General features: G+C 45.9%; 3 protein-coding genes across 4 annotated transcripts in view; all 3 read right to left on the bottom strand.

Annotated features, from left to right (window-relative positions):
* adam11 (ADAM metallopeptidase domain 11) overlaps positions 1-5,482 on the bottom strand; it is a 24,537-nt gene extending 19,055 nt beyond the window's left edge. For both annotated transcript variants that reach the window (XM_053685159.1, XM_053685160.1), the window contains exons 1-3: positions 5,187-5,482; positions 4,753-4,958; positions 511-587 (exon numbers count right to left, since the gene is read on the bottom strand). In XM_053685159.1, coding sequence (XP_053541134.1) covers positions 511-587; positions 4,753-4,958; positions 5,187-5,235 — 332 coding nt within the window. In that variant the 5' untranslated portion in view covers positions 5,236-5,482. The remainder of the gene's footprint in view (positions 1-510; positions 588-4,752; positions 4,959-5,186) is intronic.
* Positions 5,483-6,869: 1,387 nt separating this feature from the next.
* dbf4b (DBF4 zinc finger B) lies at positions 6,870-14,731 on the bottom strand. The gene is made up of 12 exons (XM_053685231.1): positions 14,521-14,731; positions 12,987-13,140; positions 12,467-12,604; positions 12,277-12,327; positions 12,089-12,158; positions 11,755-11,819; positions 11,430-11,472; positions 11,187-11,232; positions 10,243-10,380; positions 9,854-9,980; positions 9,256-9,389; positions 6,870-9,160 (listed from the first exon to the last, which is right to left on the bottom strand). Exons 2-12 carry the CDS (start codon positions 13,128-13,130, stop codon positions 7,873-7,875), a joined length of 2,244 nt encoding a protein of 747 aa, XP_053541206.1. The 5' UTR covers positions 13,131-13,140; positions 14,521-14,731; the 3' UTR covers positions 6,870-7,872.
* Positions 14,732-15,719: 988 nt separating this feature from the next.
* LOC108273560 (gap junction gamma-1 protein-like) lies at positions 15,720-21,445 on the bottom strand. The gene is made up of 2 exons (XM_017482836.3): positions 21,319-21,445; positions 15,720-17,386 (listed from the first exon to the last, which is right to left on the bottom strand). Exon 2 carries the CDS (start codon positions 17,353-17,355, stop codon positions 16,153-16,155), a length of 1,203 nt encoding a protein of 400 aa, XP_017338325.1. The 5' UTR covers positions 17,356-17,386; positions 21,319-21,445; the 3' UTR covers positions 15,720-16,152.
* Positions 21,446-22,247: the final 802 nt, after the last annotated feature.

The following is a 22,247-nucleotide window of genomic DNA, read 5'->3' as shown; positions in this document are numbered from 1 at the left end:
ATTTGATTCACTTCCTGCAGCGAGTCGATTCAGAGTCGAATCGAATTCTCACTTTGAAACAGTGAGACTGCGCCTCGCTCAGACACTTTAGGGCCCAGAGTGAGGGTTCTCCTCTGCCTAAAGAACCACACTGAGGTGCAGTACACACCAGGGTTCCCTTTAAACACACCCTTACTGGCTCTCTGAACTGGTGAATCAGCTGGAACCAACACGTGAACTCTGACACAGTTATCTTTTGGAGTGTGTCCTTCAAGGTCATTGTGAAAGTCATCAGTGGCAGGGAAACTGGCTGTAAATAAAAGACTGGCTGTGTGCAGCTTTATACACACACACACACACACACACACACACACACACACCCTCATGAGAACCTTGTGTAGGTGTGCGTTACTGAGTTCAGTCACGCAGCCAAGACCGCGTTTTTTATTCTAAAAAACTTACAAATTCCCAATGAGGGAAAGAATAAAGAGAGAGAAGTGTGTGTGTGTGTGTGTGTGTGTGTGTACTCACTGGTTGAGCTCCAAGTCCAAAATGAATGACGTCCCAAATGCCTTCACCAGGAATGACAGCTTGGCAAGATGAACCGGCTGAGACGAACACACACACACACACACACACACACACACACACACACACACACACACACACACACACACACACACAATTACTTTTACACAGTTTGCTGGAAGCCTTAACATATATCTATGAAAACAGAAACTCTGTGTGTGTGTGTGTGTGTGTGTGTGTGTGTAACATAACACAGTAGTATCCACGGTCACAGTGATGCATCATCACAGCACCACACACACACACACACACACACACACACACTTTGGAAGGAGAGGAAGGAGCGCACAGTGAAGGGCACAGCACCAGTGGCGTCACACAGTCTCTGCAGGTAACATCATCATCTGTCTCTCTCTCACACAACTTTTATGATTGAGCTGACCTCAACAACCTCAACACACACGCACGCACCTATACACGCACGCATACACGCATACACACACGCATACACGCACGCATACACGCACGCATACACGCACGCATACACGCACGCTCGCACGTACAGATAACTTTATTGATTGATCTGAAGCTGATTCCTTGAGCCTGATCTAATCATATGTCGTGAAGATCACAAATCTTATTCAGTGTAGAAATGGAGGTAAAGATTAAGATACATTTCCACCTCTACATCCACCACCACCTCCTCCTCCACCTCCATCTCTACCTCCACCTCCTCCATCTCTAGCTCTACATCCACCTCCTCCATCTCTACCTCCACCACCACCTCCTCCATCTCTACATCCACCACCACCACCACCACCTGCATCTCTACATCCACCACCACCTCCTCCATCTCCATCTCTACATCCACCACCTCCTCCTCCTCCATCTCTACCTCTACATCCACCACCTCCTCCTCCACCTCCATCTCCATCTCTACATCCACCACCACCTCCTCCTCCTCCTCCATCTCCATCTCTACATCCACCACCACCTCCTCCTCCTCCTCCATCTCCATCTCTACATCCACCACCTCCTCCTCCTCCATCTCCATCTCTACATCCACCACCACCTCCTCCTCCACCTCCATCTCTACCTCTACATCCACCACCTCCTCCTCCTCCATCTCCATCTCTACATCCACCACCACCTCCTCCTCCATCTCTACATCCACCACCACCTCCTCCTCCATCTCCATCTCTACATCCACCACCACCTCCTCCTCCTCCTCCATCTCCATCTCTACATCCACCACCTCCTCCTCCTCCATCTCTACCTCTACATCCACCACCACCTCCTCCTCCTCCATCTCCATCTCTACATCCACCTCCTCCATCTCTACATCCACCTCCATCTCTACCTCTACATCCACCACCTCCTCCTCCTCCTCCATCTCCATCTCTACATCCACCACCTCCTTCTCCTCCATCTCCATATCCACCACCACCTCCTCCTCCTCCATCTCCATCTCTACCTCTACATCCACCACCTCCTCCTCCATCTCTACCTCTACATCCACCTCCTCCATCTCTACCTCAACATCCACCACCTCCTCCTCCACCTCTACTTCCACCATCTCTACCTCTACATCCACCACCACCCCCTCCTCCATCTCCATCTCTACCTCTACATCCACCACCTCCTCCTCCACCTCCATCTCTACCTCCACCTCCTCCATCTCTACCTCTACATCCACCTCCTCCATCTCTACCTCCACCACCACCTCCTCCATCACCTCCTCCATCTCTACCTCCACCACCACCTCCTCCATCACCTCCTCCATCTCTACATCCTCCACCACCACCTGCATCTCTACATCCCCCACCACCTGCTCCTCCATCTCTACCTCTACATCCACCTCCACCTCTACATCCACCTCCACCATCTCCACATCCACCTCAATTTCTACCTCTACATCCACCACCACCTCCTCCTCCATCTCTTCCTCTACTTCCACCTCCACCCCCTCCCCAACTCTACATCCAGCTCCATCTCCATATCCGGCTCCACCACTACCCCCTCCCCCACCTCTACATCCAGCTCTTCCTCTATATCCAGCTCCACCTCCACCCCCTCCCTACCTCCATCTCTACCTCCCATCTTTATATCCATCTCCACCTCCTCTACCTCCTCCACCTCTACACTGTTTGAATAAAATTTGCTTGATTTTCACAACACACGATTAGACCGAGCTCATGGAGGTGGAGGTAGAGATGGAGCTGGAGGTGGCGGTAGAGATGAAACTGAGATGGAGGAAATGAGGAAGATGAAAGAAGCAGAATTTTTTTTTAAAAACTAGGAAGGAGGACATGAAAAACATGAAGATGGATGAAATAGTTTTGGAACAGAAAAGAAGAGAGGAGATGGGGGAAAAACGAATGAGGAAAACGAGGGATAAGTCAGGAAGGGCAAAGAGAAGCAAGAGGGAGGATGTAATAAAAGACTAGCGCATGGTCCCACTCCGACTCTCCCCTCATACTTTAAATATTAACGAGGAAATCTGTCAGTGTGCCAGCAGCTAATGGACCTGCAGAGTTACACACACACGATGGCAAGAAGCTGACTATTATTATTATTATTATTATTATTATTATTATTAGGGGTGTGGCTTAAATGTCCACAGGCTGCACTAACAAAATCTCTGTCCACTGATTGGGTGTCAGCGAGTCTATCACGCAACAAATCAGAGTCGAGCTCTGCCTTACTGAGAGATATTACACCTATTGTTTTTGTTGTTCATTTCCACTGTTAATCCGTCTGTAATATTACTTTATACACACCGTGTATGTGTGTGTGTGTGAGAGAAAGAGGGAGAGATAGAGACACATGACCCGATGTTAATATTCTTGACGTATTGATCCTATAAAGCTCTCGAGACTTTCAGCAGAGTCCGTTAAAAACCACGATATTTATTAAAATATCAATAACATTATACGAGCGCTCCAGCACCAACACCATTTTAAAATCTAAAATCTATATCGTCTACTGCTGATTATTAACATCTTAAAGGCATCTATATAAACGATAGCCTGTCTGGGGTTCGGGTGGAGTCGGTCACATGACCCGAGCCGTTTTTCCAGATACGCTGTAGGAAACGAGCGGGAACACGGATACGATTCCTACACACAATACACCTAATAAACCATCTACTATTCATATTTTATTACCACTGCATTGCTATGGTGATGTTTTCTGTCGTCGAACTCACACGTGAATGGAACGTGATGACGTGTGTACGCTGCACACAACTATAGCACACAACACAGTCACGCAAATTATACAACAAGAAGAAAAAACAACAACATTTTAAACCCTGGTGGTTTAACAGGATCAGATGATCCTCGAGGGTTCAGTATTGGTATCAGAGAAAGAGAGAAAAAAAAAATTTAAAAAGAAGAGCTGGGTCTAGTGCCATCATTGATGATAATAATAATAATAATAATAATATTAGGGACCCAAGCGCTGAAGGAGCTCTTCTGGATAGCATGTCTGTGGCAGCCAATGGAACCGTCTGGTAAATAATGGTGAAATTTGGCACACCTATTGGGGAGGGTCTAAGGAACATTCTCAGCAAACTTGGGCCATGTGCTGCAGGCGCTCTAGCGCCACCATCGGGTCAAGTTTGGAAGTACGTTTGTGCTCGTAACTTCTGAACCGTGTCCAAAATATAAAAACCGGTCTCTCTAAATTCCCGGGATCTCTCAGAATGAGATTTTCTGCACCTCTTGGAGTTTATAGAAAGCTGAGGGGTTTCTTTTCTGCTACATCATCTCCTACAAATTTTGTCTGATCTTCACTGAATTCGGCTCGCTTAATCTTAAGACCTGTCTAAACTTGCACAAAGTGGGGGTCCAAAACTGATCCAGAGGTTTTTAGATTGCAAGAAGAAAACATTGCAGCAGCAGACAGACAGGTCACAGAGGCAGGTCACAGAGGCAGGTCACAGCAGTAGAGGCAGAGGCAGGTGCAGCAGCACCACCACCCTACCGCTCAATAGTTCATCTAGACCTTTCCTTCTACAGTTAGAGAATCAAACATTATCCGTCATCAAAACCTACACATCATGAGTGACACTACAAATCACTCTTCAGTCCCTCGGCCTAAAGTTTTCCTGTGACTGTTTAGGCAACAACTGAATCTCGGTGTCCACCCCACCCTCCCCCGCCCCCCAAAAATACTGCTCACTATTATTAGATAAACGCTTCGTTTAGTTTAGAGAACGAAATAGGACGAAACGTCACTCACGTGAAGCGCGTCGGCGTCCTCAGTCTTCACTCTGGTATCCAGGCGACCGTGCGCGAGCTCGCCGCCCTCGGGATCCGCGCGCTGCTGGAGCCGCTGCGGCCGCGTGATCTCTTCTTCACGAAGCGCGCGCCCGTCGCCGTCACCGTTCCCGATCCCCCCTCCTCCTCCTTCTCTCTCTCGCCATTGCCGCGATGCGGTGCTCCAGCCTGATTAAGCCGTTTAAACACACACACACACACACACACCCGGTCAGTGCTCAGCGCACGCGACCATCCACACCGGAGCCCTATTTATCTTTATTTCCGTTTAAACCGTAAAATCTCAGCGCGCGTGTGGATCAACTTTCCGCAGAAGGGAAAAACGGAGGAGTGAAATTAATAAAGAATTAAAGAACCCCCCCCCCCCTCTCCGGTCCGGTCCGGTCGGGTTCCTACCTGTAACGGAGACCGCAGCCCACAGGAGGAGGCACCGCGCCGCCCGCATGGCATTCACATACTGCGCGCGGGCATGGAACCGCAAGGACAAATCCGCGTTAGAAAGCGAACAAAAATCAAATACAGAAATCACACACACTCGGGACCGAGACGTGCCGCGCGCGACGCTTTATTAATTCATCGTAACTAATGCGCGAGGAAGAGGAAAACCTGCGCACGGTACCGAGTTCACGGCGCGCGCGCTGGCTCTGCAGTAAAAAAAAAACACCCGCATGCACTCACTCACTCCCTCACGTGCGGTCATCACTAATCACAAACCCGCTCCACGAGCGCGGCGCTGCCCTACAGAAACAGCGCCTTCTGATTGGTTGACATCAACCGGGTGGGGCGGAGCTTCTCACTGCGGCGCTCATTTTCCCTCCTCGAGCGCTTCTCCTTCTCAACTCCACCCACTGCGATCAGACTCCGATTATTTAAACGCGCGAGACTTTCAGATCAGAATTTACATCAAAGTGTATCGCTTACTAGCTCCAATGCTAGCTGGGAGATTCAGTATTAATTATTATTATTATTATTATTATTATTATTATTATTATATTATAATAGTGACTAGCGAGACCCGCTGACTAGGACATTAAAGCTTATTAAAAGAGCTGGACTGATGAGAGGTGAGAGAATGTACACACTGAACCGTAGTGCCCGTCTGAGGGAGCCTAACGAGGCTGGACAGGTGTGTGACGCCCTTCACTCGGCCAGCGGCCGCTCCGCTCCCTCGCCGAAGACATAACTAGATTAACAACAGGGTGCGGTGGTTATCGACGGTGGGATGCGACGTGAATAAACATCTACAACTCAGACTTTATACAGTGGGTTCGGGTTCAAATACTTTTGAAGAACCCTGGTGTTGTTGCGTCATAAAATAAAACAGCCAATCACGGTGCAGTATGCAAATTTAGGCCACGCCACACCAGGATACCTGCTGGATGAGAGTAGGGGTGGGGGCGGTCCTGATTTGCACATTTAATACTCAAAACTACTACGTTTCAGAACTTTTGGCACCCCTGCTCTTCAAATCAGAATTCCACTCCCCCCGCCCCCCCCCCCCCCCCACCCCCAAGTGTCCCTGAAATCAAAATCTGTTTGAGCTTGTGTACCTGTCCCCAAGTGTTAGAGAGACCAAATCATAGTACATCAACAGAAATATTCTCATATTCATTACATCGGCCCCAGTCAAAACTTCACGTTCATCTACAGAACCGAAATGCCCCGCCCCCTAGGGGCGTGTCTTGCTCTACAGCAGCAGCTGGAGACCATCAGAGGTTCTCCATGCGTCAGTGAAAGGCTCTTGTTAAAACATTTAAACGCTCTGTATAACTAGTTCACAAAGATACGGCAGGTTTGCGTGAAGGGGGACTTTAAGTGGAACTCTTAAAAGGTTCCATGTAGAACCGCATGTAGAGCGCTTCATTCCGAGGATGACTTCCTTCTGGGAAATGAACAGTCAAACAGTCGAAACTTAAATCTAAATAAATAATCAATTTCTTACTGTAATGTAGATGTGTGACCTCTGGTTGATCCGGTCGGTCTGTCTCTCTCTCTCTCTCACACACACACACACACACACACACACACACACACCTCAAGCCAGCGGCTTAGTGAGTGAGTCACGCTACACACTTTTACTGAGCAGATTTTTTTTTAATTCATAAAAGCAACCCAGGTTTAGGTTGTAGTGAACATCATAAAAGATTCCCAGACAAAAAGAAATAAAATAAAATTTCTAACTAAATGAATCAAAATAAACCAAAAGACATGATGTGGAGTTTAAAAAAGTAAAAACAGACGGAGGTGTTGAGACGCGTGACGAGTGGTCCTGCTCCTTCAGCGTGGTGGATTCAGCTTAAGAAAGAAAAGCGTCTCACTTTTAAAAGCTCAGAAACGATTCGGCAGATGTTTATTTCACGCCTGCGGCCAAAGTGTTTGTGTAAATACTTTTGATTGACAGCAAAAAAACAACAAACAAACAAACAAAAAAAAAAATAGTAGTAGTATTTTTAAAAGACTGTGTGTAGAACTTCATAAAAAAAAGTTCCTCAAAAATCCGGTGCATTTACGCCGACGTATTCTCCGGTCACCGTTCCGCTCTGCCCTGTCCAGGAGTCCAGCACTGACTCCACTTCACTTTATCCACTACCGTATTAGCGGGAACACGTCCAGGTGCAGCACTTAAGCTAATTGCCTGACGCCCCCCTCCCCCCCTACAGCGGTACTTCATTAAATACGCGCTCTCCCGGCGCTGCTTGTGAAAAGAGGTTTTATGATGACCAAAAGGCAGAGAAGATGTGGAGAGCGTATTCCTGAACAGTCTACGCTAACGCTCAATAACGCCCGAGTTATGTGCTAGCTAGCATGATAATGCTCTCGAGTATAAATGCTTTGAGGTGATCACGACACTTCACATGCTAACACAACGTGAAGCAAACCTAAGCTATGACTCGACGGAGTGCGACGTAGCGCGCTGTACACCTACAGCCGTCAAGAACCTTCGGTGTGGTGGTTGTTTACAAAGCAGACCTTGAACCTAGCAAACATGTTTACGCCCCCAGGAGAGTCTAACGTGTCCTAAGTGCTGCTGCTCTGCAAATCTGTCAGCAGGATTTGGATCATTATTATTACTGCGCTCCATCTACACTCCCAGGCTCTGAATTATCCGCCTGTCCACGGTCTCCATCGGCCAGTAGATGGTATTCGGATCTCCGACAGCAGCGGCGGGCTGCAACACGGAACACAGGTGTGACGCGTAGCTTCCGTCCTGCGTCCCGGCACACGAACTTTGCAGAAGCAAACCCAAGTCCAGCTCACAGCGTCCCCCTTTGGGCTGGAGGTGAACTGGCGGCGCGAACCGCGACAGGAGGCCGGAATCCCAACCCGATTCGGAAGAAGCGGGGGAAAACGTGTCCGGGACAAGCGCGGACTCGATGCGGATGGACGAAAGAGACGGAGACGGGAGAGAAGCGCTGGAGGTCGTATGCGCAGAAGGAAAGGGAACACTAGGGGCGAGTTGAGGAGGGTCAAGGAACGGCAGCTGATTTTGGTAGACGTCGTCGTGGAAGAAAGGGTACAGCTGAGGAGGACCGAGTTCCGACGAGACGTCACGGGCGGCGGCGTCTGGATACGTTTCAGAGACCTGCTGATCGTTCTGGAAAGACCAGTGATCCTCTGGAGTTACCGTGGTGACAAGTGATGGTTTTTCTGCGGTTTCGAGCTTATGTGCAATAACGTCATTAGCCTCTGTGCGTCCGCTGATCACGTGTCTGTGTACATCGTCGAAACTGACGTTAACACCACAGTTCTGAGAGGTTGGATCAGACCACAGGTTAGTCCGCCTCATCTTTGAGGCCTTTGGGCTGAGGGTAAAGGATCTGCTGCGCTTCCTGGGGTTCACACCTTCTGAAAATGTTGCGGTCGATGGCAGGGAGCAGAAGGATGGAGAGCAAGAGGTGGGATCTACCAGGGGTTCCCGTTCCCTTTCAGTTACCCGTGCACATGCAGCTAGATCATGCACGGTATCGTCATCTTGATGCCGCTTGGGAGTTGACGAACCTCGTTGTTCGTTTAGTGATGTTTCTCGGACCGGTAAAGCTCTCGGGCGGGTTTCTGCAAGCTCCTCTGGAGCATTTGGTTCGTGAACATCTGGAGAAGGAGGAGCGTGCTCGAGAGGGTCACTGCCTGGAATAAGAGCGTCCTGTGGGTGAGGACTGGGAATACAGGTTTCGTGGTTTGTAGTTGAATTTAGTTTGTTCGCTGAGGAAGTGTGAGGAGGGGCATCTACACGAGGTTCCTGAGGCTCCTGATGGAGAACCGGGGAGTCACGAACACGTTCTTGTCGGCTTTCCAGGCTGCTTGCGGGTCCTGTTTCACTTTTACGCCATCGCACCGTTTCAGACGGCGTCGCCACGGAGCCGCTCGACAACCTGAGGAAAGAAAAAAAAAACGGTTGAGATACCTTTACAGACAATCTTTACAGTACTGAGGGGTGGGAAGAAAAAAAAAAAAAAGCTCGCCTCACCTCGTCGTTAGCACGTCAAGCTGCGGAACTTTACATCCCGAGAAAACAGCTTCCATGGCAACCACCAGCTGATCCACCACGGCGTAGTTATTCACGTCCTCCGCAAAGCGCCGATGAACATCCGACTGCAAGTGCTAGTCAAACAAACCCGCATGGAGGACACGGACTGAGTCACGCTCTACTGCACGAATGATTACATTTACATCATAAACTAAACTAAATGTCAACATTTTGATGGATTTTTATTACTTGAAAAAGAAAGTGAGGGCGGGGCCAGGGTTAGAACCATCGTTAGTTAGTAGTTGTGCCTAAATATTGAAAAACTTAAACTTCTGAGAGCCCTCCTTCACCATGTGACTGCAGAAAAAGAAGCACAAACAGCACTTCCTGCTCATCTCATTCCTGAAACCTCTTTTCCCCCTTTGTTATGTCAAAGTTAAAGCCCCGCCTTTACCACTTACATCCGAGAACAGCAATAAAACACGAGATTAGGGTTAATCCGAAATAGCTTCACAGCGTTTACCTTCGTTACGCGTCAGCGTTCAACACTTCCTTTACGTCATTTACACGACTCGTGGGCGGTGTGACGAGCGCTCACCTCGTCCTGATGCTTGTACTTTATCTGGCAGCACTCGCAGAAGCCCGAGCTCCTCTTCTTGCGCGACATTTTAGGGGAAGGATTTGCCGAGGGTTTTTCCTGACTGTGGGTCCGTGCCTCGCTTTTTCTGTGAGGAAAGAAAGAAAAATTACCGTGATGTACAATTAAGGAAATCAGAGGTACGGCTGGAACAGAGTCTTCCGACATCTTCAGGAGAGAGGACTGCGGTTGTCCTATTAGCGTCGAGAGAGAGGGTCGGGGGAGGGAAGAACGTTTATAGCTGCGATGACGTAAGTGAGAACAGGAACTAACTCGTTTTTACAGAATTATACATAAGAAGAACAATGAGGAATTTCAACGTTGTGCTTTATTTCTTCATAAATATTTACCCGGATTGATCTTTGCCGAGCTCGTCTGCTTTCGTCTTCCCAGGGTGCACTGGGGCAGGGCTTTCAAAAGGGCTGAATCTTCTTGTGTAGCTCAGCATGGGGAAATCCAGACGCTGGCCATGCAGCGGCCTGTACTTCCTGTGAGCAAAAGCATCGCATGTGCACTTACTCAAAAGACGCCGACTTTTCACACTGTAGACTCCTTCCGTAAACAATAAATAAATAAATAAACGCCTCCTTACAAAACATTGACGATTCTTTTTTTTTTTTTTTAAATCGTCCCCGCGAACGAGCTGTTACTGTAGAAACGGTAACGTATCAGAACGAGCGAACAATCTTTAAGATGTGAAAGTTTTATTTAATGGTTAACATCAACTCGAATCCAGTGCGGTGTACACGTCTGAAACGGACGCGAACACGCCTTCGTACACGATAGCACGTCGTTAGCTAATAACGGTGAAGAATAGCTTCCGTTAACACCGTGGCGTAGCAGGGGGTGAAACAGATACCCATTTACCCCAAAAGGCCTCATGTGGGGGGTTCGTCCTCACCGGAGCGCTCGTCTGTCTTACCCAATGAAGCGAATGGAGCTTTAATGCTGTTCAATTAAGTGAAATGCGACCCTTGGGAGATGAGACCGGATTAAAAAAAAACCCCAGAACGGCACACCTTTATTGTACACTGCAGAGACCATGACCGTGGCTTCCACAGTCCCAAAAAAGACCAAGAAATGAAACCAGAGGATTCGCCCACAGACGCACACACAACCGATATTAGCAACCCCTACAGTTCAATATACCTTTTGGTGAACGGGCATTCTCCTGAAGAGTTGCATCGCCACTATTTATACTGTAACTGCAGGCACTGGTGTTTATTGTACGTGTGTCTGGTGTGTGTTTCTCTCTCTACAGGAGACGCGGTGTGTTAGTGGAGCGAGCGCTCACCTGCTCGAGTCCTCCACCTTTACAAAGTCCACCTTCAGGCTGCCAGCTGCATCATGGGTAATATTTACAACCACACACACACACACACACACACACACACACACACACACACACACACACACACACACACACAGAGAAGAAATGCTTTAAACTGTACACTCACACCTACAGACAAAAATGCTAATAATAATAATAATAATAATAATAATAATAAACAATAACAACAACAGATGCCCTCAGTACCTTTGACGACACGTACACTCGCACATTCACTCGAATTCTTCTCCTTTATAACACACACAGTTATTAAACATTTTTAAATAATGCAATATAGCATTAAAAACAACAAACTAAGACCCATGAGGGAAAAGTAAACAAAGGCATAAATAAAAAACTTTTATATACACAAGGAAATATACATTTAAAAAAAATTAAGATTAAAGACAATTCTTAAAGAAAAACAGACATTTTATAAGCAAGTAAATAAGTAAGTGTGTGTGTGTGTGTGTGTGTGTGTGTGTGTGTGTGTGTGTGTGTGTGTGTGTGTGTGTGAGAGACTGAGCAGTACCTCTCTCCTGCGGTGTGTGTGAGTGGAGCGGTGTGAGCTCAGCTCCTCTACAACCTTCATAAACTCTGAGTTATTAACTGAGTTAAAGAGAAACATCATACAGGGCACTGTGTGTGTGTGTGTGTGTGTGTGTGTGTGTGTCCGCGCGAGACTGTTTTATATCAGACGTTCAAACAGCTCCACCTACCATCACTATAAACACACTGCAACGTTGATTTATATACACAAGTATGCGCACGTGTGTGTGTGTGTATATATATTATATATATATATATATATAAAAATTATAAATAGTATGTATATAATATATAAATTTGGTGTAATAAAAGGATACGGTCTACAGACACGATCTTCACCCCCCAGTAGCGAGCAGCACTGGATAACGCACCACCCTGAAACTGCTCCTGAAACCATTACACACCACAACACACACTAGTATTTATTATTTACAAGTTTAACACACACACACACACACACACACACTGGAGTAGTACTTAATGTCTAAAAGCAACGTTTGCGTACATTATTGCGGATGGCTTTCTCCAACAAGGCTTTTCCTCGGCTTCCGCACACCTGCACACAGAAATGTGTCGAATTCAACTCATGAATCACTTGGCAGCATGTGATTCATCACAACTCGTTCTGAACAACCGATTCGTCATTTGATCCAAATGACTAGTCTCCTGTGTGTAACAAGTTAATCCACGCTCACCGGGGCTCTCGGGGTTCCCGGGCGCTGAGCCACATCGTGACCTTTGACCTTTTTCGACGAGGCCGTGATGTCAGTCAGGGCGTCCCTGTTTCCCGTGATGACGACGTTCACGTCCTTGTAGAGGAAACTCTCGACGTTCTGTACAAACAACAGAAATAAAAAGAAAAGTTGGAAAATAAAAAGATCCTTGAGATACTGCGCCGGAGTGCGCACTCTGTCCCCTATCTAGGGGTCGAGGATATAAACCCATGTCACTGTATTGGGGATGTGACACAGACATAACCTACCAGATCATATTTTATCATGTCGTATCGTATCGTATTATATCATACTGTATCGTTTAAATCCTATTGCATCACTATATGATTTAGTAAGTGCGCACTCTGTCCCCTATCTAGGGGTCGAGGATATATTATTTATGTTATATTATTTAGTATCGTATAGTATCCCGTTTCTGTACATTATATCATATATATTGCCTCACATCGCAGCCCTGATTAGTACAGGAAGTGATGTTTACCCCTCCGAGGCGGATGATGAGCTTGGTGAGGACACCACACGAGTGACTCTTCACCTCATCCAGGTAAAAGGACTTCCCCTCCAGCGGGCGGGGCCCAGGCATGAGAGCACCTAGCGGCTCACGCACTGCTACCGCACGCTGCATTACACTTCACCTGCTCAGAGACACAATCATACACACATGAACACACAGTTTTACTGTCATTTATAGGTGCTGAGTTCTGCATTAGTCTGAAACACTATCACGTGCTCCATAAACAAACAAACAAACAAACAAACAAACAGACAGACAGACGGACGAGGACCTCATACACAGACTGATTTGTATGAATAATCAGACAGCCCCATAAAGTGATTCACAATGTTCTATAGACAGGGAGACATGACTCTGGCCTTGTACAGTCAGACAAACTGTTTAAAATAAAAACTCTCAGAGCAGATTTACAGAAATACAGACGTACATTCCGATCCCAGAGGTGACAGCGGTGAGAGAGAAAAATAAATTCCCCGAGACGGCATGAGCAGCAGCTCCTGGGTACAAATCTACTCTAGACGTCTGCTAAACAGTGTACAGTCCGACTCGGAAACTTTAGGAACTCCTGATCTAAAGTGAGGGAGAGATCTGAGTACTATTCAGACGGGATTAGTTTTCCATCACAGACACGACGAATTTGGAATCAAATCCCAGAGATACCACAGGAATAATTACACTACACACCTCCACATGGGAAACCAATCCCGACAAAACAGAGCTTCACATGTCTGGAAAACTAATCCCGATTAAACTAATACCTCTTACTCCTTTTCAGGGTCACGGGGGGAACCTGGAGTCTATCCCAGGGAGCATGGGGCACGAGGCGGGGTACACCCTGGGCAGGGTGCCAGTCCATCACAGGGCACACTCACATACACACTCACACACTCATTCATACACTACAGACACGCATGTGTTTGGACTGGGGGAGGAAACCGGAGTACCCGGAGGAAACCCCCACAGCACGGGGAGAACATGCACACTCCACTCTCTCTCTCTCTCTCTCTCTCTCTCTCTCTCACACACACACACACACACACACACACACACAGGTTTACACAATTAAACATCTTGCACAGTGACACTACTTGTACTGTTCTCTGCTTGATAGATCACTTTGCTTGTATTTCCTCATTTGTAAGTCGCTTTGGATAAAATCGTCTGTTAAATGAATAAATATAAATGTAAATAATAATCATATTACATTCTGATAAACAGCTGTTCTATCTAAAGTGCACGTGCAGTATAAACACTTCCCATGCACGCGGAGAAAAATCACATGAACAGAAAACAGTGCATTAAACTTTCAGGAGTTAACCGATAACACACAATGCATTCTTAAACACGGTTAATAACTCTTATTTATCATTATTATTGCTTATTATTAGTATTATTAGCTGTTTGTTATGGTTCCTCCGATGTGTAGCCGCTAGCTCTGTTAGCTAAAACGCCGCTTATTTTGCGACGCAAATGTAAAGAATATCACCAAACTCGCTCTCACCTTTTACAAGAACGCTGTAATTACAGGAAGAGACGGAAATAACAGAAAATAAATCGCGGTTTAAACCATTTAACGCTAAACCAGTTAAAGCGTTTAACTTCCTGAACAAAGCTCCATAAACATACAAGCTTTTCAAAATCCCCTCCGAAATGTCCTCCGCGGTTCAATCCCAAAATCACACATCTAGTGCACTAGGTAGGGTGCGGAAACCGTTACTGCAGACTTCATGTAGCGCGTGAAGATAGGGAAGAGAGATTGATTTGGGATTGAGCCTCGACAAGGTGCAGTGTAGCATAATGTAGTAGTGGGTTAGTGTGGAGCGCCCCCTGGCGGAACGGAGCATGCGCACTCGCTGAATAACACTGAGGGGCGAATACTGTAACCGTACAAGCTAACTGTCCTGTATAGAATAAATCGGATAAAACATTTAATTAATTGTTCAGTAAATGTTTTAACCCTTCACATTTCTTACACGTTTTCATTACTGCCTTTTTGCACTTAAACGAGTAACAGGGTTGAGTTTTTAAGCACAGTATTGAGGAAATACACGCATGTTGTTAACTAGCTTCCATGCTAATGAGAGGACGTTCTGATAATTCAATAAAAAGATTATTTAGTATTTTGTACTTTCAAAGTGACCTCGTCAGTCACTATTACACTATCAATCATAAATGTAGAAAAACAAAACACGAGTAAACAACTTTACTTTTCTTCGTCACATGATCTTCAGAAAATTCAGACGGCGCGACCTCCTGTCATGACGTACGGAACGTTCCAGATATTTCAGAGATATATTTGAGCATCGCGCTATACGTGATGTAGATGTGGATTGAATGTTTTATCTGAAACATGCACGGAGGTTGCTGTTAAGGAAACTTCACCCGAGTTACTTGTCCAGTGATTGGTCCGTTCACCTAATGTGTGCACCTGTTCTCTAATCTCTTAGATGAGATCGGTCCGAAACCACGGCGTTTGATTAGTGACAATCGTGTTCAGACCTAGCCCCGCCCACAAATCATGAGAACTAACGTTAACTTATACTTTTAGCTAAAAAAGTGTGCCGGTCGCCTTGACGGTGCTGTGTCGCCTCGGCCAATCAGCCACCGGCTCCCTGCGCCACCAAATTAATATTCATGATCCTGCTGTCAACTGAAACGTCACGTCAGGGGAAATTTAAAAAAAAAAAAACTTACAAGCAGTAAATATAAAGTATTTATTGCTCCGGGCTGAACAAGGAACTTTCTGACAAAGAATGCGTGTTTCAAACCTAATGAGGAGAAAATAAAATATTACAAGAACTTACAGGCGCGTAATAGCAGCACAAACAAATGAGAAGAAGAAAACAAGAACAGCAGCAACTCAGCTTTAACAGAAAGAATCAATAACAAGAAGTCCTCGTGCTAGCAGCGTGTGAATGCTGTGTGTGCGCATGCTGCTGCTCTTCTCCTGAGACAGCAAAAGAAAACAAAAACAACATAAACGTTCTCTGCATGTTTCTTTCACCGGCTGTGTTTACGAGGCCTGCGGATACAGGTTTACTGTCTTTACCGATAATCCTCTGTACAGGTCTCAGACTCAGTGATACGAGTTCAGCTTTGGTGTTGGGGCGTTTGGATCTCCTCCGTTTGCGTCTCAGATCCAAACAGATGGCTTCCCTTCGTCCGACTTGCTGTTGCTGGCACAGCTGCCTCCTCGAGCCCCTCTGCTTCTGTTTCGCTTGTTTCGTTCACGTTCACGTTGTTTCCTCTGGTCATGCTGTTGCTTTGCCTTTCTGTTCTTTTCCTCTGGTTTCTGGACCTGGACGAAGTCGTCTTCTGTGCTTCCGTACTGTTGCTGATGCTCCCTGGGTGACGCCTCCTCCTCCTCCTCCTTTTGTTTAAATGGCGTTTCCGCCATCACAGCGATGTCGTAGTCCGGCGGCGCCGAAGGAGACGTCTGGGACGGCGTGTACCCGCCGAGTCCTCCTCGTCCGTTATCCTCGCACGCAGCGAGGTCGTCGTCCGGGCCGTCATGCCGCTTTCTGGCCAGCAGGAGGTTGAACATGGTGCCCAGTCCAAGATGGTGCATCTCCCAGACGTTGAGCAGCAAGCAGAGTATGGTCACCACGTACATGATAAACAAAAAGATCGTCTTCTCGGACGGACGTGAGATAAAACAATCCACGACGTGAGGGCACGGTTTGCTCGAGCACATGTAATGACCCGGGACGGCAAAACCATAAAGTGCGTACTGACTGATCAGGAAGCATATTTCTAAAGCGGACCGAACGACCAGCTGGATGACGTAAACCGTCATCAATCCGTCTTGCTGGATTCGCTGCCGGCCGTCGTGTCGCGCTTTCGTACCACTTCCCGTCGCACCCGAAGGTGTACTGTCGTTCTGGATTTCCGTTTCGACGGTCACGTCGTAAAGCATCGGATCTTCCTCCTGGTCCTCTTCGGCGTCCTCCAGACCTCGGTTCTGACGTCTGTCCAGGTCAAACTTTCTGCTCTTGGAAGATTTCCTAACCACGCCCTCTTTGCCTTCCTCCAACCGTGCAATCTTGTTGACGGCATAGCCGAGGTACATCACAGAGGGCGTGGACACCAGAATGATATGGAATACCCAGAAGCGGACATGCGAAAGCGGCGCGAAGGTATCGTAGCACATGTTCTCACAGCCCGGCTGTTTTGTGTTGCAGGCAAACTTGTTCTGCTCATCATAGTAGATGGACTCGCCGCCAACGGCAGTGAGAACGATCCGGAACACCACGAGGACCGTGAGCCACATTTTCCCCACGAATGTCGAGTGGTTGTGAATTTCCTGTAAGAGGCGGGTTAAGAAGCTCCAGCTCATGGTGACTCAGAACCCGAGGTACTCGGCCACACTGCACAAAGAGAAAGAGACAAAAACAAACAGAAAGAACACAAACTGTCACATGGGTGATGTTTACTGTTTACGTGGTTTAACTGATATGAAACTAGCAGTGACTCACAAATCCTCCTAAATATTATCAAAAATAAACGCCACTGAAACTGAAGTCTTTTCATTGTCAGATTTTCACACAGGTCCTAAACGTAGATAAAGAGAACCCAATTAAACATAAATATTACACTTGGTCATTTATTTATTGAGGAAAATGATCCAATGTGACATATCTGCCAGCGGCAAAAGTATGTGAACGTCGAGGATTGAAGCTGAAATTCTATGGAGGAAATTCTAAAGGGTTCACAAACTTTCAAGCAGTACTGTATACGGTTACATGATCACGCTATACCAGTTTAGAAGAATTGGGCAGTAGCTGTGGGACAACACCAGTCCCGAGCCGCTGTGATCTACAGAGCCCCAGATCAGGTCGGGGGAATTTCTACACAGATCATTATGTTTCCATTGTTTTGTTTTGGGAATGATGATGAATGAATTCATGATATGAATCTGTAGCACGGTGGCTTAGTTGTTAGCACGTTCGCCTCACAGGTCCGGGGTTCGATTCCCGCTGGGACCGTGTGTGTGGAGTTTGCATGTTCTCCCCATGCTGCGGGAGTTTCCTCCCCCAGTCCAAAGACATGCATGATTGGCGTGTCTGTAGTGTCTGAATGGGTATGTGATTGTGCCCTGCGATGGACTGGCACCCTGTCCAGGGTGTACCCCGCCTTGTGCCCCATGCTCCCTGGGATTGGCTCCAGGTTCCCCGTGAACCTGAAGAAGGAGTAAGATAGATAGAAGATATACTAAGATAAGATACTATAGAAGATAAGATACTATAGAAGATAGAGTAAGATAAGGTAGAAGATGAATGGATGGATGGACATTAGTTTTATACAGACAAAAATACTGTCTGTGTCTCTATCTCTCTGTCTGTGTGTCCATCTCTCTGTCTGTGTGTCTATCTCTCTCGGTCTGTGTGTCCATCTCTGTCAGTCTGTGTGTCTATCTCTGTCAGTCTGTCTGTGTGTCCATCTCTGTCTGCATGTCTATCTCTCTGTCTGTGTGTCTATCTCTCTGTGTGTCTCTCTCTTCTCACACAGGTCATTGTCTGTAATTCTGTCTGTCTCTCGCTGTCTGTTCAGATGAACGTATGTAGAACAGAACAATGATTTTAGTAACATAAGAATTTTGTAAGACAACAACAGCAACAACATGAAGGAATCAAAAGTGAATATAGAAGTTGACCAAAGGATCGTGTTAAAGTGAATAAATTAGTTTAGTCTGGGGGAATGAGCCTGCGATGGACTAGCACCCTGTCCACCCTGTACTTTCGGGTCTCCCAGCCAGCTCCATCAAACCCCTGCAGATGATTCAGAATGCAGCAGCACGCCTCGTCTTCAACCAGCCCAAGAGAACCCATGTCACACCCCTCTTCATCTCCCTCCACTGGCTTCCTGTAGCCGCCTGCATCAAATTCAAGCCCTTGATACTCACCTACAAGACCTTGTCTGGAACAGCGCCCCCTACCTCAACTCTCTCCGGAAGGCTCACGTTCCCTCACGCAATCTGTGATCAATTGATGACCGACGCTTAGTAATTCCTATACTGTGTGTCTCAAGATCCCTTTCCAGAAACTTCACACTAACTGTTCCTCAGTGGTGGAATGAACTTCCAACCACTATCTGGACTGCAGAGTCTCTCCATCTTCAAAAAACAGCTAAAGACCCACCTCTTCCGTCAACACCTAACTAACCCCTAAAATAATAATTATTTTTAAATGATACATTACACCTCTACTCTGTGCACATTGCTTCTTCTGGAACTCAATTAAACATCTTGTACAGTAACTCTACTTGTACTGTTCTCTGCTTGATAGATTGCTTTGCTTGTATTTCCTCATTTGTAAGTCGCTTTGGATAAAATCGTCTGTTAAATGAATAAATATAAATGTAATTCACTCATCTAGTACCTAATTCACTTATCTAGTTTACTTTTCTAGTACCTAGTTCTTGTACCTGGTTCACTTATCTAGTATCTAGTTCTAGTATCTAGTCTGCTTTTCTAGTATCTAGTTCATTTTTCTAGTGTCTGGTTCACTTCTCTAGTACCTGGTTCACTTCTCTAGTACCTGGTTCACTTCTCTAGTACCTAGTTTGCTTATCTAGTACCTAGTTCACTTATCTAGTATTTACAAATCTCCATTTGTGATGTGTAGATTTATATACATCTCCGACCACCATCCTGTGTCCATCCTTGAACAATCTCTGTGGCACGCACCACGGTTCTTCAGAAAGATCCTGAACTCTTCCAAAAGGTTTCACGCTGAAACGCTAGTGAGCCGAACCTGGCACCTCTTAGGTGATCCAGATCCGAAATTTCCTTCTCGCCTGCCAGCAAACTCTAATGAGCCGTTCAGTAATACCGACTAATTTTATTAGGCTGCAGATTGAATCCCAAAATCCCACCGCAAAGTATTCTGACAAATATAATGTTCAATGTTAATTTAAAAAAAAATAGATAAAAGATTTATTAGCAACAGCATCATATCAGAGTCATAACCAGGGCCTGATGTGTGTCGTGCTCCGTTAGAGTTTGTCGTTTAAGCTGAGATCGGAGTTTCTAACTGCCTGTGGGGCAACAACCTTCGTATGAAGTCACTGATAATACAGCAAGGATGATGTGAGTCAGGACTCCTCAACGACTCAGATATGAATCACTTATCCAACAGCGTCCTAGCTCAGTCCTCAAAGGGTGTGTAAATAGAAAAACGTGTTCATGCACACACACACGCACACACACACACGCATACACACACATAATACTGTCATGCGATAAACTTTCCCTTTTGTCTCTTTTCCTTTCTCAAATTAAAACTGTCTTCAACAATAAGAAATGCACACACACACACAGACACACAGACACACACACACACACACACACACACACACACACGCACTACATCCCAGAGCAAGGTTGTAAACAGTATCCTCACTTCCTCTGGAATAAGAAGTACACAGTGTTAGTTACTGAGGTGTTTATACAGCATGATATCACTGATGACTCTTACTGATGGAGACGGGGTATAAAGATGGAATTTTCCATCAGTCTGACGGAGCGGCATACCTCACACAAACTCCGCCCCCTTTCATGTGGATAAACTCCACCCACTTATTCTCAGCTGGAAAAGTGAATAGCGTGTGTGAACACGCACGGCTAAAACACGCCGAGAAAATGAACCGTGTTTACCGATAACGAACCAATCAGAAGTGACGATCTGTGTAATTAAAACGAGCGTATCTCTGAAACTAATTATTGCCGGAATTTATTCTAGATAAATCGTCGCGTTGTTTAACACTGAAAACGCATGGAATCATTTCTGCTATCTTCCACATGAATCTGATTAAATATTCATATATTTGTTGTGATCTAAATGATTAGAGGTGTGGTTTGGGACACAGTCGTATTTTCTCATTATACACCATATTGGATGTGAGGAGTGACAGGTTTGCAAAAGAACAACAAAACAATGTCATTCATGTATTTCTCCACATTCTAATGGAAATAAAAAAAACTCCTTGTCCACTTACTAACAGAAATAATATCATATAACAAATATATATAAAATATACACTTGACAGATTTTGCAAATTTGAAAACATAAAGTCAAAACTAAATAAAAATAAAAACTAATGAAAAATGCAAAACTATAATAACCTTATGCGCGTTACAGTTTACTCAGCCTTCCTCACCTTACTCTGGTGTTTTTAGTGTTTTAGGATTAAGGACGTTGGAAAAGAGTGCAGAGGAATACCGGCTCTGTCCGAACTGGACATTTTCTCAGAGGGAGTTGAAGAAAAAGAAAATGATTAAAGTTATGTTCGGCAGCTTTACCTTTTGAGGAGGTCTCGTCTCGTCTCGGTTCGTCTCGTCTCGCCTCTCGCTAAATCAATCAGCTGGTCACTTGGCTGCAGTCTTCAACACAGATTTGGGGACACTGCAGTTATCACTGAACAATAAGTGAAATTGTAGAATTCAGAATTCAGAATTCAACATACCTCAGCACTCAGAATTCTGTAGAATTCAGAATTTAGAATTCATTTCAATATTCTGTACACTTTGTAATGATCGTCTATGATGATGTCATGTGGGGTCAGGGGGCATGGTCGCCACCCTGCTCTCTCTCTCCGTGATCTCCACATTGTGTGCTGACACGCGGTCTCATGTAAGGTACCATTTTTGGGATGTTTCACTCGGTTAATCCTCTCTAATGACTGACCTGTAACCCTGCATAAACCTATGGTATCCTTCGTGTAATAAATGGAGAACAGCACTTTCACTCTGTGTCCAGCTGAGTTATATTAACTTTCCTGAGAAACATGTGAGGATCTAGCCAGATCCTTACAATTGGCGCCCGAACTGTGAATGAACATACTTGGAAAGAAAAGTTTGGACACCAGAGAGAGTGAGTGAACTTTAAATGTGGCTTTCGTACTCGATGCTGATAAGGCAAGTGAACTGTAAGCGAAGTTTCATTCATACTGGACTTTTAGTTAGCTGCCGAGCATCCTGGTGGGATAAACTAGCAACCACCGAAATCTCACTACTGCGTTGGAGGAGAAAGCCCACCATGGGATAATTTTCATTTTTTTTGCCACTATAGGTTTTCTAAGTGTTGCCGTCTACGTTTTTCGAAGGGAATTTTCCTCACTGTTTTTCTGCATGTTTCCGAGTTCTTACTTTAAAAAAAGAGACCTTTTTGTGACTTTTGTTTGTGTGACTTTGCTGTGAGAGATTGTGTGCAGCGGCATCATCAGAGACCC

This window comes from Ictalurus punctatus, chromosome 13, assembly GCF_001660625.3.
Source record: "Ictalurus punctatus breed USDA103 chromosome 13, Coco_2.0, whole genome shotgun sequence".
NCBI classification, from domain to species: Eukaryota; Metazoa; Chordata; class Actinopteri; order Siluriformes; family Ictaluridae; genus Ictalurus; species Ictalurus punctatus.
The sequence above is the reverse complement of the archived record's forward strand: the minus strand, read 5'-3'. Positions and strand labels throughout refer to the sequence as shown.

What these genes read in the sequence shown, in the direction of transcription:
- LOC108273560 (XM_017482836.3), bottom strand. Translation starts at nt 17,355, where the DNA reads ATGAGCTGGAGCTTCTTAACCCGCCTCTTACAGGAAATTCACAACCAC.
- dbf4b (XM_053685231.1), bottom strand. Translation starts at nt 13,130, where the DNA reads ATGCAGCGTGCGGTAGCAGTGCGTGAGCCGCTAGGTGCTCTCATGCCT. An exon ending in AAGGTGGAGGACTCGAGCAG is followed by an intron (nt 10,381 to 11,186) that starts GTGAGCGCTCGC and finishes TTTTGCTCACAG; the next exon opens with GAAGTACAGGCCGCTGCATG. An exon ending in AGTACAAGCATCAGGACGAG is followed by an intron (nt 9,390 to 9,853) that starts GTGAGCGCTCGT and finishes TTGTTTGACTAG; the next exon opens with CACTTGCAGTCGGATGTTCA.